The sequence below is a fragment of the Oncorhynchus masou genome, chromosome 18 (assembly GCF_036934945.1).
Source record: "Oncorhynchus masou masou isolate Uvic2021 chromosome 18, UVic_Omas_1.1, whole genome shotgun sequence".
NCBI classification, from domain to species: Eukaryota; Metazoa; Chordata; class Actinopteri; order Salmoniformes; family Salmonidae; genus Oncorhynchus; species Oncorhynchus masou.
The window spans coordinates 59,573,268-59,588,684 of NC_088229.1; the positions used below are offsets into that span (position 1 = coordinate 59,573,268).

The window sequence follows — 15,417 nt, forward strand, 5'->3', positions numbered from 1 at the left end:
ATTTCATTTCCCCATGATGCCATCTATTTTGTGAAGTGCACCAGTCCCTCTTGCAGCAAGGCACCCCCACAACATGATGCTGCCATCCCTGTGCTTCACGGTTGGGATGGTGTTCTTCGGCTTGCAAGCCTCCCCCTTTTTCCTCCAAACATAACGATGGTCATTATGGCCAAACAGATCTATTTTTGTTTCATCAGACCAGAAGATATTTCTCCAAAAAGTACCATTTTTGTCCCCATGTGCAGTTGCAAACCGTAGTCTGGCTTTTTTTATGGTGGTTTTGAAGCAGTGGCAGGTGATGTCGATTTTGGACTCATTTTACTGTGGATATAGATACTTTTTTTTACCTGTTTCCTCCAGCATCTTCACAAGGTCCTTTGCTGTTGTTCTGGGATTGATTTGCAATTGTCACACCAAAGTACGTTAATCTCTAGGAGACAGAACGCGTCTCCTTCCTGAGCGGTATGACGGCTGCATGGTCCCATGGTGTTTATACTTGTGTACTATTGTTTGTACAGATGAACGTGGTACCTTCAGGTGTTTGGAAATTGTTCCTAAGGATGAACCAGACTTGTGGAGGCCTACAATTCATTTTCTGAGGTCTTGGCTGATTTCTTTTGATTTTCCCATGATGTTAAGAAAAGAGGCACTGAGTAGGCCTTGAAATGCATCCACAGGTACACCTCCAATTGACTCAAATGATGTCAATTATCCTATCAGAAGCTTCTAAAGTCATGACAGCATTTTCTGGAATTTTTCAAGCTGTTTAAAGGCACAGTCAACTTAGTGTATGTAAACTTCTGACCCACTGGAATTGTCATACAGTGAATTATAAGTGAAATAATCTTTCATACACAAAGTAGATGTCCTAACTGACCAAAACTATAGTTTGTTAACACAAAATTTGTGGATTGGTTGAAAAACAAGTTTTAATGACTCCAACCTAAGTGCATGTAAACTTCCGACTAAGTGCATGTGTTCGCCATTGAAACTACTCTTTCTCATCTCTGTCTTCTAATGGACAGTCATAGAGGGAGACAGCTGGAAAGTGATTGGTTGAAAGGTGATTGGTTGACCTGTTGCTAATGAGGCGTGGTAAAACAGCAACCAGGTTGCTCATCCTTCTGTTTGTTGTCGCCATAGCGATGAGGAGGAGATGCGGAAGTCTTTCTCGGAGCTGGGGGACACCAACCAGGCTGACTCCACCTCTAAACAAATGAAGAGCATGGCCAGCGGTGAGAAACACCTAGTGGCCATGGCCCAACCCTCGGGAGCCCTGCTGTACAAGAATGGCTTCCTGGTGCGCAAGGTGCATGCCGACTCAGATGGCAAGAGAAGTATGTGTCAAAACCACAGATATATTGTACATTTATAGCTTATTGGTCTGAACCCCCATTGACCCCCCCCTATAATTCCTCATAGTATGTGTCGTATTCCCTCCTTATCCTCATCGCTGTTTATTTGTTAAGCCCACCCCTCTTTATATTCACACTTTTGTTTTGTTTTGACTGCTATTTTTTTGTTTTGTTTTCATTTCTACATTTGTAAAGTGACTTTGAGTCCTTGAAACGCGCTATATAAGTCCCATTCTTTTTACTGTTATTATTATTATCATTATTAATTATTTAGCCCTATGCTGTTTTTTTATCTACAGCGTACCTATTGTGGTCCACATACAGTAAATTGTAAACTTTCTTTGGAGAGTTTGGTGGCTCTGTTCCAACATCCATACTTGCCTACCACTTAATATGAAGCAATGTATTGAGTATGTATAGGTGTGAAGGTAGTATGGACATTTGAAGGTGACCTATGTTTTGACCAAACTATTCTCCTGATCACAGCACCGCGTGGGAAGAGAGGATGGAAGACGTTCTATGGCATTCTGAAGGGGCTGATTCTCTACCTGCAGAAGGTGAGCAGGTGTGACTACACTTCTGTCACTTCTGTCTCACTTTATGAGCTAGCAACACATCCACTGTCCCGAAACTCTGAAAAGTCTATAAATGCCTGCTCAGTTGACTCACTTTTTACATATTCGTATTCAGTGACATTATGTATGTGTTTGCACCAATGAAAACCCCCAAATGTTCCAGAGAATTAAGTCTAAAAAGACTGCTAAGATGATCCTACTTTGTTATGTACTCATACACAATAACATTTGTGATACACATGGAAAAGGGTTGAGTCCTTGGTTCAGTGCCTTCAGATTGCAGACCTGTCAGAGATAGACTACAAATGTTTTCAATTTTGAGTTTGCATCCCAATATTACACTTTAATTAAATCACAGAAAACTGAAATATAACAAAACAGTTTGACATAGAAACACCGGATTTTCTGCAGGTTTTTAAAAAGAATGAATTTATTAATTATGAATTTATAAAAGATAGTAATAACATTCCATCCATGAGGCCACTAGGGGGAGATTTGGTCATTTGATTGCAGGAAAGGGCTACAATCAATTGCTGTGTTTTTTGATTGCTGGAATTTCACACCATAACCTCCAGTGCCAACTCACTGATGCTTGACATTCTCATATTACAACTCAATTAGATGACCGGTACTCAAAGAACCATCTGGGGGTTGAATACACTACGCTGTGGTCAGAACTACTGCGATGGTCAATAATGATATCAGGATGTAATCACACTTTATGATGATTGTCATTGTTTGACCATGCAGGGAGAGTACCGGCCAGATAAACAGCTGTCAGATGAGGATCTGAAGAACGCCGTGTCCATCCACCACTCTCTGGCGATGAGGGCTGCTGACTACAGCAAGAGACCCAATGTGTTCTACCTCCGCACCGCCGACTGGAGAGTCTACCTCTTCCAGGCACCGTGAGTCCCATCCCTCGCTTCACTCTTCTTCTCTCATTCCTCTGTAAGATTGAGCCATCCCCATACGAGTTCAGGTTACACACTATAAGTTGAATGCGAGATGGTTTATTATTTGGCTTGAAGCCATAACCTACAACTGCTCCCTGCACAGAACACATCTGCCCTCGGTTAACATCTGCCCTCGGTTAACATCTGCCCTCTGTTAACATCCGCCCTCTGTTAACATCCGCCCTCTGTTAACATCCGCCCTCTGTTAACATCTGCCCTCTTAACATCTGCCCTCGGTTAACATTTGCCCTCTGTTAACATCTGCCCTCGGTTAACATCTGCCCTCTGTTAACATCTGCCCTCGTTAACATCTGCCCTCGGTTAACATCTGCCCTCTGTTAACATCTGCCCTCGGTTAACATCTGCCCTGATTAACATCTGCCCTCTGTTAACATCTGCCCTGGTTAACATCTGCCCTCTGTTAACATCTGCCCTCTGTTAACATCTGCCCTCTGTTAATATCTGCCCTCTGTTAACATCTGCCCTCTGTTAACATCCGCCCTCTGTTAACATCCGCCCTCTGTTAACATCTGCCCTCTGTTAACATCTGCCCTCTGTTAATATCTGCCCTGGTTAACATCTGCCCTGGCTAACATCTGCCCTCTTAACATCTAACATCTGCCCTCGGTTAACATCTGCCCTGGTTAACATCTGCCCTCTCTGTTAACATCTGCCCTCTGTTAACATCTGCCCTCTGCCCTCGGTTAACATCTGCCCATCTCTGTTAACATCTGCATCCCCTGTTAACGTCTGCCCTCTGTTAACGTCTGCCCTTTAACATCTGCCCTCTGTTAACATCTGCCCTCTGTTAACCTGCCCTCTGTTAACATCTGCCCCTCTTAACATCTGCATCCTGTTAACATCTGCCCTCTGTTAACATCTGCCCTCTGTTAACATCTGCCCTCTTAACTGTTAACATCTGCCCTCTGTTAACATCTGCCCTCTGTTAACATCTGCCCTGGTTAACATCTGCCCTGGTTAACATCTGCCCTCTGTTAACATCTGCCCTCTGTTAACATCTGCCCTCTGTTAACATCTGCCCTGGTTAACATCTGCCCTGGTTAACATCTGCCCTCTGTTAACATCTGCCCTCTGTTAACATCTGCCCTCTGTTAACATCTGCCCTCTGTTAACATCTGCCCTCTGTTAACATCTGCCCTGGTTAACATCTGCCCTGGCTAACATCTGCCCTCTGTTAACATCTGCCCTCTGTTAACATCTGCCCTCATCTGCCCTCTAACATCTGCCCTCATCTGCCCTCTGTTAACATCTGCCCTCTGTTAACATCTGCCCTCTGTTAACATCTGCCTGCCCTCTGTTAACATCTGCCCTCTCTGTTAACATCTGCCCTCTTAACATCTGCCCTCGGTTAACATCTGCCCTCTGTTAACATCTGCCCTCTGTTAACATCTGCTCTCTGTTAACATCTGCCCTCTGTTAACATCTGCCCTCTGTTAACATCTGCCCTCTGTTAACATCTGCCCTGGTTAACATCTGCCCTCTGTTAACATCTGCCCTGGTTAACATCTGCCCTGGTTAACATCTGCCCTCTGTTAACATCTGCCCTCTGTTAACATCTGCCCTCTGTTAACATCTGCCCTGGTTAACATCTGCCCTCTGTTAACATCTGCCCTGGTTAACATCTGCCCTGGTTAACATCTGCCCTCTGTTAACATCTGCCCTGGTTTTTCTTTTTATTATTTGTTTATTTTATTTAACTTTTATTTAACTAGGCAAGTCAGTTAAGAACAAATTCTTATTTACAATGACTCTTACACCGGCCAAACATGGACATCTGCCCTCTGTTAACATCTGCCCTCTGTTAACGCTCGTTCTGTTAACGTCTGCCCTCTGTTAACATCTGCCCTCGGTTAACGTCTGCCCTCTGTTAACATCTGCCCTCGCCCCCTCTGTTATGGGACTTCCAATCACGTCCATCTGGTTGTGACAGAGCCTGGAACATCGAACCAGGGTGTCTGTAGTGCCCTCGGTTAACGCTTCTGGCACTGAGATGCATTGCCTTAACATCTGACCGCTGCGCCATCTGCCCTCTGTTAACATCTGCCCTGGTTAACATCTGCCCTCTCTGTTACTGTTAACATCTGCCCTCTTAACATCTGCCTCGGTCAATAAACCTGATCTTGACTTTGCCAGGGCTCCCTCCTCCTCTTGTCTCCTTGTTTGCCCACTAGCTGTCTTGAGGCAGTCATGGCTGTTACCACCTCCTGCTGACTGTGTGTGTGTGCGTGTGTGCGTGTGTGTGTGTGTGTGTGCGTGCGTGCGTGCCTGTCTGTCTGTCTGTCTGTCTGTCTGTCTGTCTGTCTGTCTGTCTCTGTCTGTCTGTCTGTCTGTCTGTCTGTCTGTCTGTCTGTCTGTCTGAGTGAGGAGGAGGGGGGTGTAAATCAAGAATGCAGAGGCACATGATGTGGCCACATGTTCCAGTCACCCAGGAGGACCAGCTCTGCTCCAGTTGCAGCCTGTCCCAGATACCTTCCTCTCTCTCTCCATCTCACTTTCCTTCCTTTGCCAGGGCTCCCTCCTCCTCTTGTCTCCTTGTTTGCCCGCTCTCTTGAGGCAGTCATGGCTGTTACCACCTCCTGCTGACTGTGTGTGTGTGCGTGTGTGCGTGTGCGTGCGTCTCTGTCTCTGTCTGTCTGTCTGTCTGTCTGTGAGTGACTTCCTTGTCCCAGTCACCCAGGAGGACCAGCTCTGCCCTCCCAGATACCTTCCTCTCTCTCTCCATCCTCTCTCTTAACTTCCTTTCTCTCCCTTTCTCTCACTCTCCCTAGCTGTGAGTGATGGCTGTTACCACCTCCTGGACTGTGTGTGTGTGCGTGTGTGCGTGTCCATCAGAGGCACATGATGTAGCCACTCTTTCTGTCACTATCTGTCCCCCCCTCTCTCCTTTCCTGCCTCTCTCACCCTCTTTTTTTCAACCTCTCTCTCTTCCTCTGTTTCTCCCCCCTCTCTCTCTCGCTCCTTATCTCTCTCTCTTCCTCTCTCCCTCCCTCCCACCCTCTTGTCCTCTCTCTCATTTCTCAGCCAGTGTCCAGGTAGCTGTGACAAAACCGTCTGATTCAATCTGATTACTCTCCGGGGTCTCTAATGGCCCGTTAGTAGATAACATCTATTAATTGGCCCCTCAATGATTTATTTCTCAACAGCAAAGCAGCGTTTTTCAATACAGCAGCTGTGACGATAATCACTATGATGGCTTAGTTTAGCTCTGTGCAGTAGGGATTGATATGTGTGGGGTGTGGTGTGTGAGCTTGTGTGCGAGCGTGCGTGTGTTTGTACAACAAGATCTCATAAACTCTGTGTGTGTGTGTGTTTTGTCCTCCATAGAAACGCAGAGCAAATGCAGTCGTGGATCACGCGCATCAACACGGTATCAGCCATGTTCTCAGCACCACCCTTCCCTGCAGCCATTGGTTCACAGAAGAAATTTGCCCGACCGCTGCTGCCAGGCTCCACCTCCAAACTGTCACAGGTACCCGCCTCCGTACCATGTCCTCATATCACCAATCACATTTACCATACCACATCACTACCATAATTGAAAACATCCCTGAAGGCACTCTTCAAAATGAATGAATAAATGCTATTATTTTAAATGTCCACAAGGATGATTAAAGGACCAAACTCGCAATGATCTCAGAAATAAAGTATAGGCCTACAGAGGTCAAACTAGTGATGATCATGTGCTGGGAGAGAATACATGGCCCTCTGGTGACCTGGGTGGTGAACTCTGACCCTAAGTATCTGTGCTTACAGGAGGAGCAGGTCCAGTCCCATGAGGCCCGGTTCCGGGCCATCTCCACTGAACTGGCTGAGCTGCGCTCGTATCCTCCAGACCGAAAGGTCAAAGGCCGTGAGCTGGAGGAGTACCGCCAGCGGGACGAGTACCTGGAGTTTGAGGTGAGGCCGAGGCGACAGTGTGTGAACTTTTCAAAGGCTACAGGAAAAGAAAAGAAAGAAATTGGAATCAAGTCAAGCGTTAAGCAATTATGCAGCACTGCATTTCTGCCTCGCTCACTTTCTCAGTCCTCTCTCTCTCTCTCCCTTCCCCCCTCTTCCTCTCCCTCTCTCTCTCCCTCTCCCTCTGTCCCCCTCTGCCTCCCTCCCCTCCCTCTTCTGTAATGTAGAAAACGCGCTATGGTACCTACGCCATGCTACTGCGGGCCAAGATCCGCTGCGGCGAGGATGACTTGTCCGTATTCGAGGCCCAGATCCTGGAGGACAATGGCCTGCAGCGCGCTCACTCCAGCCCCACACTGCAGGACAGCAGCCAGGCCAGCCAGGCCTCCCAGGGCAGCAGCACCAAGGAGCCGGTGGGCTGCAGCGGTATAGGAAAAGGCTCCAAGCGCACAGAGGGCCAGAGATACAGCTACCGCCAGGCCGTCAAGAAGTGAGTCAGGGCGGGGTGCTGGGTGGTGATGACGTGGCAGGCTTGTCTCCCTGCGCAGGTTATTTGAGATCCGGGTGAGGGGGGGTTATAGGAGCTTGAAAAGGAGCGGGGTGAGAGTTTACTGTAAACACCACGCCCCCCTCCCATGGAGCCCCCATCCAGCACCCCCGATCTCCTCAGCCAGTAGGGGAGGTGCAGAGGTGCAGGTCCTATGACTGGCGCGGTCACTGGCCAATGCCAGCGGTGTGTTGGGACATGAGGGAGGGAGGAGCATTGGAGAGGTCATGGAGCTTGGACAGGAATAATTTGAGAGAAGGTTTTCTGGATGCACTAATAGACTGTACTATACCATACGGTAAGACAGAGGGTCTTCCTGTAAGCGGTAGCTCTGCCGTACGGGGACTCCCATCCAGCATCCTTTCCTTCTAATTCTTTGAGGTCACCTCTCTCACAAACCCCTCTACCAACCTTTTTTCTTGACGTTGTTTTTTTCTGATTTGGGACCAAACATGTTTACATGTTTGACACCTTAAGTCTCCAATGACTGTTCTGTTGATTTCAACATGTGTTACAGTACTGTAATACTGCAGTAAGAGGAGCTAGACCCTAGACTCATTGCAGTACCATTTTTTCCACAACATCAGGGTGTGTCCACATTCCATGAGGGAGCCTAAACACTAGGGTACTTGCAGTTCCTGAACTTTTCTTTGGGGCAAATATGGCAGCAACAAGGTGGCTCTAGTGGATCCGTAATGGCAGTGCACTATGCATCAGGATCAGCAATGGAGGTTCAGTTGCAACTCTTCCTCCTGGCCCGAATCAGGGCGAGGGCAGAGGAGAGACTGAGATCTCATGACTTCAGACACTCCACTCTCTACACATTCGCACTCTTCTCCCCTCTCAGAGAGGGGGTAACTGTGGCTCCCATCTCTATCCTATCTCCCAAATGGGTTGTCAGAGTGGCGGATGTCATTTGAGACATGTCATTATAAACTGGGTGGTTCGAGCCCTGAATGCTGATTGGCCGACAGCTGTGGTATATCAGACCGTATACCACTGAGTATGGCAAAACATTTATTTTTACTGCTCTAATTACGTTGGTAACCTGTTTATAATAGCAATAAGGCAGCTCGGGGGATGCGTCGTGCCTAAGAACAGCCCTTAGCCGAGGTATATTGGCCATATACCACACCCCCTTGTGCCTTATTGCTTAGTTGTCCTGCGTCATCCTCTCAGCAAGAGAGACCCATGGTTTCTTTCCTTTCCTTAAAGGGGCACTCTGCGATTGATATATACCCATTGACTCTTGAATAATATAATGTACAGTATATATGCCTCATGAGCTTAGTTCAACTGTTGTACCCCATCAGAACCCCAAATATAAACTTGTTTTACTCCTTTGTTTGTAAACAGTGTAGTTGTAAACAAAAACAGAATCTCCACAAAACGTGGTTAAAACTACGTTTCTGATATCATTGATGGTTCGTCCTTGTATCCATAGCGCTGTCCATGGATGTGAGAGGGGTTACATCCTGTGTGGCTCAGTCGGTAGAGCATGGCGCCCGCCATCCCCCGCTGGGGCAGTAAAAAGTAGTGGCCCCAGCCGACTTGTAAGTCGCTTTGGACAAAAGCGTCTGCTAAATGGGATATATTATTATTATTATATATTATTTCTCCAGCCCCATCCCTCAGCTGAAAACCAAATCATTGGCCGGTTGATGCTTTGTATTGTTGAATCGCAGAGTGCCCATTTAATAACAGTTGATACTACTCCTACCTAGCCAGTTGCTTTAGCTTTGTCTTGTGGTGGGCTTCTGTTCTTCTTTCTTACTTCTCTGGGCTGCACTTTGTTTTTTTCTCAGCATGTCTGCATTGAGCTCAGCTTTTTCTTTTATGCCTTTTTCTTCTTGCTGGAAAAAAAAGAGAGCAGCAACTGTTTGGGTTGTGTTGTATTTTTATTCACGTTGTTGTATTGACATGTCCTCCCTGTTACTCCCTGACCTGTCCTCCATGTTACTCCCTGACCTGTCCTCCATGTTACTCCCTGACCTGTCCTTCCTGTTACTCCCTGACCTGTCCTCCCTGTTACTCCCTGACCTGCCCTCCATGTTACTCCCTGAACTGTCCTCCATGTTACTCCCTGACCTGTCCTCCATGTTACTCCCTGACCTGTCCTTCCTGTTACTCCCTGACCTGTCCTCCCTGTTACTCCCTGACCTGCCCTCCATGTTACACCCTGACCTGTCCTCCCTGTTACACCCTGACCTGTCCTCCCTGTACTCCCTGACCTGTCCTCCCTGTTACTCCCTGACCTGCCCTCCATGTTACACCCTGACCTGTCCTCCATGTTACTCCCTGACCTGTCCTCCAGGTTACTCGCTGACCTGTCCTCCCTGTTACTCCCTGACCTGTCCTCCAGGTTACTCCCTGACCTGTCCTCCAGGTTACTCCCTGACCTGTCCTCCCTGTTACTCCCTGACCTGTCCTCCATGTTACTCCCTGACCTGTCCTCCCTGTTACTCCCTGACCTGTCCTCCAGGTTACTCCCTGACCTGTCCTCCAGGTTACTCCCTGACCTGTCCTCCATGTTACTCCCTGACCTGTCCTCCAGGTTACTCCCTGACCTGTCCTCCATGTTATCCCCTGACCTGTCCTCCATGTTACTCCCTGACCTGCCCTCCATGTTACTCCCTGATCTGTCCTCCATGTTACTCCCTGATCTGTCCTCTCTGTTACTCCCTGACATGTCCCCCCTGACCTGTCCTCCCTGTTACTCCCTGACTTGTCCCCCCTGTTACCCCCTGACATGTCCTCCCTGTTACTCCCTTAATCTATGTGTATATGTATAGGGCACTTGTTTATAAGACCTATTTAACACTCACCAGGCAGACCCTGAATGTTCTTGTTTTTTTATATATATTTTTACAGTATTTTACAATAGTCTGTCGGACATGCTCCTCTTCCTCTTGTGTACTGTTGTAAGCGTCATTGTACGATGAAATATCAAGAATATAAGAAGTATTTTATTCATATTCATAGTAAACTTATGGCAGACGTTTTATAATAACCTGCCAGCTACTATATTAAGCTTATATTGTATCATACATTATACAGTATATGTACTTTTACAATATATCCTGGTGAATATGCATAAAATAAACATAGAGTTGATATTATACATTCCCTGTATTTAAATGTCCTGAAAGTGTTCTGTGATAATCATGTGTTTTTACATAGTATTCTTCTGTATGTAAAGGGGCAACCAAGGAACCAGCACAATCTGAGTGTTATCTAAAAGCCTATGTTTCTATCAAACAATGTTGTGACTGAGAAAGGAGACCTAGCGAAGTGGGACAGTGCCACAATCAATTCCCATCATGATTTCAACTCTCTGGTCTGAATTATTTTGAAGAGAGTGAGAGAGTCATTCTTCTTTAAATTGTTTGCATGATTTACTTTGAAGGTATGTGTTACTCATGTCAGAGAGTAATGTTTTGCTGTTGTTGCTACACAAAAAAACCAGACATGGAATAATGTAACAGGTGAATGTGAAACGTGGAATGTGAGAGAATTGCCTTGCAGGGGAGCGGCAATGCATTTACTGGCGAAATATGTATGGAAGCTTATCCATACCATATCCTCAATCAATGCAGATAAAAAATAATCGACATAGCCATTTCATGACACACCTTCAGTTTCAAACATTCACTGGAGAATGTCATATAGTTGCGTAATATGTTTGAAGGATAGCATTTTCTACTCAGGCTTTCAAACGTCGCCTTGAACAGCTGTGTTGCCAGCATCCTACCAGCAGAGAGAGCTGTTTAGCAGGACATTCAGTTAACTTTCAGCCATAACATTGCTGCCCCCGCACTGCACAAGCTTTTTAGGGGGGCCCATTCGCAGTCTCTGGCTAGGGAGTACTGTGGAGCTATCTGTGATCATTGACAGATAGTTCTGTGTGTGTGTGTGCGCGCGCGTGTGCGCGCGAATGCGTACATCTGAGGAGATGTGTTTTTGTTCTGTAGGTTCGTGAATGTCATTGAATGCAGTATGCTGCGACCTGGCTGTTCTGCTGTAGGTTCGTGAATGTCATTGAATGCAGTATGCTGAGGAGGATATTCTAGCCGGCAGATTCATGTAATGTTTTGAAGCCGGAATGGTTTATCCAGCTGTGTCCATCGCATGTAGTTACCTTGCTGAAAAAAAAATATCTGTACAATTTTAGTACAGACAATTGAATGTTAAGTCGAAGTTTCACTTGGGTGTATTTTGCCTCTCGTCTTTTGCTATCTCACTTCAGCTATTTTTCCATTTGTCACCTTCCTTTTCCATGATCTCTTTCCACTCCAACCTCATACCGTCTCTATTTTTCCCCTTCACTCGTCCTCCTCTCTCGCGTCACTTCCTTTCCCCCTTGTCAGTTTGCTCTGCCCTCTGTCTCATTCATCATCTCACTGCTATCACTCTCCTACACAATCTTTTGGGAAGCTGCCTTCATCACTTAACTGCTTGTGTATATTGTTACTATTACTGATGACATACAACTTGAATTGTATTGTAACTTGATGTTACTGCTGTGATATTACTGCTTGGTACTTGTATTTACTGATAGTGTTTGACACTTGTGGCATATGTGAGCAGGTTAGTCTATCACAGAAGGACATGTCACCTCGGGACATTGGATGGTACAAGGTATGAGGGCCCTTTACATACAAATGGACGTTGTGTCGTTCAATCAACAGGTGAACCACACTGAAAATGTCATTTTCGACACACTATTTCTTCATATGTTGGGGTCTATGCAGTACGTGCCCTGTTCCCTCTGGCCCAGGCACTAACCATGAGGGAGAGAGGCACAGACAGTTTGATACGGTACGCTGTCTGTTGTACGGCAGTATGATAGTCAGGACTCCGCGTCAAGCTCAGCGAGCTCTCTATGCCCCACCCTGCCACCCCGCCCCCTCTGACGTTATCACAGAGCAGCTGCAGGGTCTCCATGGCACTGGTTTGCATGGAAACCGCTAGTTCCCTCCAAGTATGTCAAATGTGCCTATTTGATTGTGACATTTCTGGGTAATAAAATCTAAATGTTGGCTCCTTGATACTGAAATGAAAGCCTCGGTGTTACTGTATGTTTGACCCTTTCCCAGCCAGCACTTCTGAATGTGACATGTGTGTATATACTGTATATATACAGCATGAGATAATATTATAATGGTCTGCTTTCCTTTATATTATGTTTAGAGTATTTAATGAAAGGTTAATATATAGAACAACATTTTTGTCCTGCAGTTCATTGTCATGATTTTTTTTTTAATTATAAAGCTGAATGAAGGAAAAGTTGTTGTATTTATGCTGTTTTCTGCTAATGTGTTGTAGACACCACACCAAGCCACCAATGCATTCAAAACTGTGATATAGTGTACTACAGTGGGGTTCTGACTGATTTCAGTTTTCTTAGACTGCTGCCAAGGAGAGACGTTTGAAATGTTTTTACTTGGATAGTTCTACTCATTTTAGCTGTACACGTGTCAACTGCCTGTTAAAACCTCACTTCTTTACGGAAACATTGCTTGTATATGAGCTCTTCTGGAGAGGCACAGCGGGGAAAATAAAAGTGTTTCAAAAAGTGATTGTTTGTGCATTGTTGTATTTTGTCAAATATCAAAGTCAAACTACATAAAATAAGATACCACCACAAATAGGGCCAGTACTGGAACTCCAGAGGACATATAAATAAATGCAAATGTTTCCCTCATTATGTTGAAATCACGACTTACACGATTTACATGGCCAAAGGTGGACACCCCTTCAAATGAGTGAATTCAATTATTTCAGCCACAACTGTTGCTGACAGGTGTATAAAATCAAGCACAACGCCATGATATCTCCATAGACAAACATTGGCAGTAAAATGGCCCGTACTGAAGAGCTCAGGGACTTTCAATGTGGCACCGTCATAGGGTGGCACCATTCCAACAAGTCAGTTCGTCAAAATTTCTGCCCAGCTAGACCTGCCCTGGCCAACTGTAAATGCTGTTATTGTGAAGTGGAAACGTCTAAGCGCAACAACGGCTCAGCCGCGAAGTGGTAAGCCACACAGAACGGGACCGCCGAGTGCTGAAGTACGTAGTGCTTAAAAAAATCGTCTGTCCCCGGTTGCATCACTCACTACCGAGTTCCAAACTGCCTCTGGAAGCAACATCGGCACAAGAACTGTTCGTCAGGAGCTTCATGAAAAGGATTTCCATGGCTGAGCAGCCTCACACAAGTGTAAGATCGCCAAGCGTGGAGTGGTGTAAAGCTCACCGCCATTGGACTCTAGAGCAGTGGAAACGCGTTCTCTGGAGTGATGAATCACGCTTCACCATCTGGCAGTCCGACAGACTAAACTGGGTTTGGGGGATGCCAGCGGAACGCTACCTGCCCCAATGCATAGTGCCAACTGTAAAGTTTGGTGAAGGAGGAATAATGGTCTGGGGCTGTTTTTCATGGTTCGGTCTAGGCCCCTTAATTCCAGTGAAGGGAAATCTTAACGCTATAGCATACAAAAGTTGTTGTGTTAAGATCACAAGGTAAACTCAAGATAGGAGTGGACATAGTGATGTTAGATGGACAGCAGTGTCCATAGTGCACCAAAGGCAGTAAGGCTCTACAAAGATCTAAGACCTTCTAATAGAGCATTATCTGTTGTAAGTAGCCATGTGCTACTGTATAGGCCAGGGTCTTCTTATCAAAGCTCCAGCAATAAAAGGCCAACAATGGCCAACTGAGGAATTCCAAACAAACTGCAGGTGTTACAGTAGAGTATGTGTCTAGTCAGTGAAATGATTTGTATGACCGGAGGAGCTGTCCTTCAGCACCACAACATTTTGCCCAACATTTGGGACTGAAATAACCATTCCACTGTATCCTACATTAAATGTTGGAGTATTTAGAAACCTCAACATGTGATTCACTTCGCCTGTTTTGCTGTTAAAAATGTTCTGTACGACCTGTTAATTGTTATTTGCGACTGCGTTTTTTCTTCTATTGAGAGGCTGACCTCTGTTAAAACTATTTACGAGATTAAAATGAACTTTTATTGGTAGTTTGAAACCACAGACCTCGATGTTAACGTTTCTTGCACTGAACATTACACATTCAATCCATTTAAAATAGAAGTGCGACCCCACCTTTTGCATGCCTTTAAAATGTGATTGGAGTGGAGCCAATTCTGGAAGACGTCTATAACTGACGGACATAATGACGTTTTTGCATGTGTTAATCACTGATCAAAATAAAAAACGGATGCGCTGATCCACCGTGGGCTCTCTGCCTCAGCCATAGTCAATCTATCAATAAGTCCACTCCTATTTATAGTTTATCTCCTGATCTTGACAAAATAAGTTTTGTTATTTTTTTGATAAAAAAAAACATTATCTTCTGATCTCGACAAAACGAGGGCATATTTTGTATTTATTTATATATTCTCTCTGGACTGTCATAGGCCAGAGCGTTTGCACCTGTCTTTTCAAGAGGAAAGTAAAACTGTGTGTGTCAGTCACGTACTTTCACTCTCATGGTGTTCAAGGTCTTTGGCATGACGTCATACTGAGCAGCAACTTTTGTCAGACACAACAGTTGTGGCTAGATGTGTACAGCTACCGACGGAATTGATGCATAAATCGTCAAAAAACGTTTTTTTTTTTTGTATTTTCGGGGAGAACGTTAACGAACCCTAAAACGAACTATTGTCCTAACCTGCTACGGTAATTATCTTAACCTGCTGCGTAAGTTCTCCTAACCTGCAACGAAAAGTAAATGTCCTTAGCTTTATACAATCTAGTCCTCACCAGGAGCTCAATTATAACCGTATAATACATTTAATAAATATCTGCGTGTGCCATTTCTGAAAAGACTGCACAAACAGGCTACAGGCCTACTTACAGTGGTAGTCTATACACTTCAATGCAAAATATCAACTGTCTATTCAACTGTTAAATTATACTGTAAATTATAAACCTCGCTCCCTTTCTGATTCAAAAACATGAAATTACAATATCTAATAGGCATAATGAGAGATGTGCATGGTAATTCGCTGTATGGCTACTTCGGGAATATGAACTCATCATGGCCAG

General features: G+C 45.3%; 1 protein-coding gene across 2 annotated transcripts in view; it reads left to right on the forward strand.

Annotated features, from left to right (window-relative positions):
• The window catches only part of LOC135504994 (PH and SEC7 domain-containing protein 1-like), a 60,863-nt gene extending 53,430 nt beyond the window's left edge, over positions 1 to 7,433 (forward strand). For both annotated transcript variants that reach the window (XM_064923982.1, XM_064923983.1), the window contains 6 exons: positions 1,144 to 1,337; positions 1,842 to 1,912; positions 2,681 to 2,838; positions 6,232 to 6,376; positions 6,661 to 6,804; positions 7,032 to 7,433. In XM_064923982.1, coding sequence (XP_064780054.1) covers positions 1,144 to 1,337; positions 1,842 to 1,912; positions 2,681 to 2,838; positions 6,232 to 6,376; positions 6,661 to 6,804; positions 7,032 to 7,298 — 979 coding nt within the window. In that variant the 3' untranslated portion in view covers positions 7,299 to 7,433. The remainder of the gene's footprint in view (positions 1 to 1,143; positions 1,338 to 1,841; positions 1,913 to 2,680; positions 2,839 to 6,231; positions 6,377 to 6,660; positions 6,805 to 7,031) is intronic.
• The last annotated feature ends 7,984 nt before the right edge of the window (positions 7,434 to 15,417 follow it).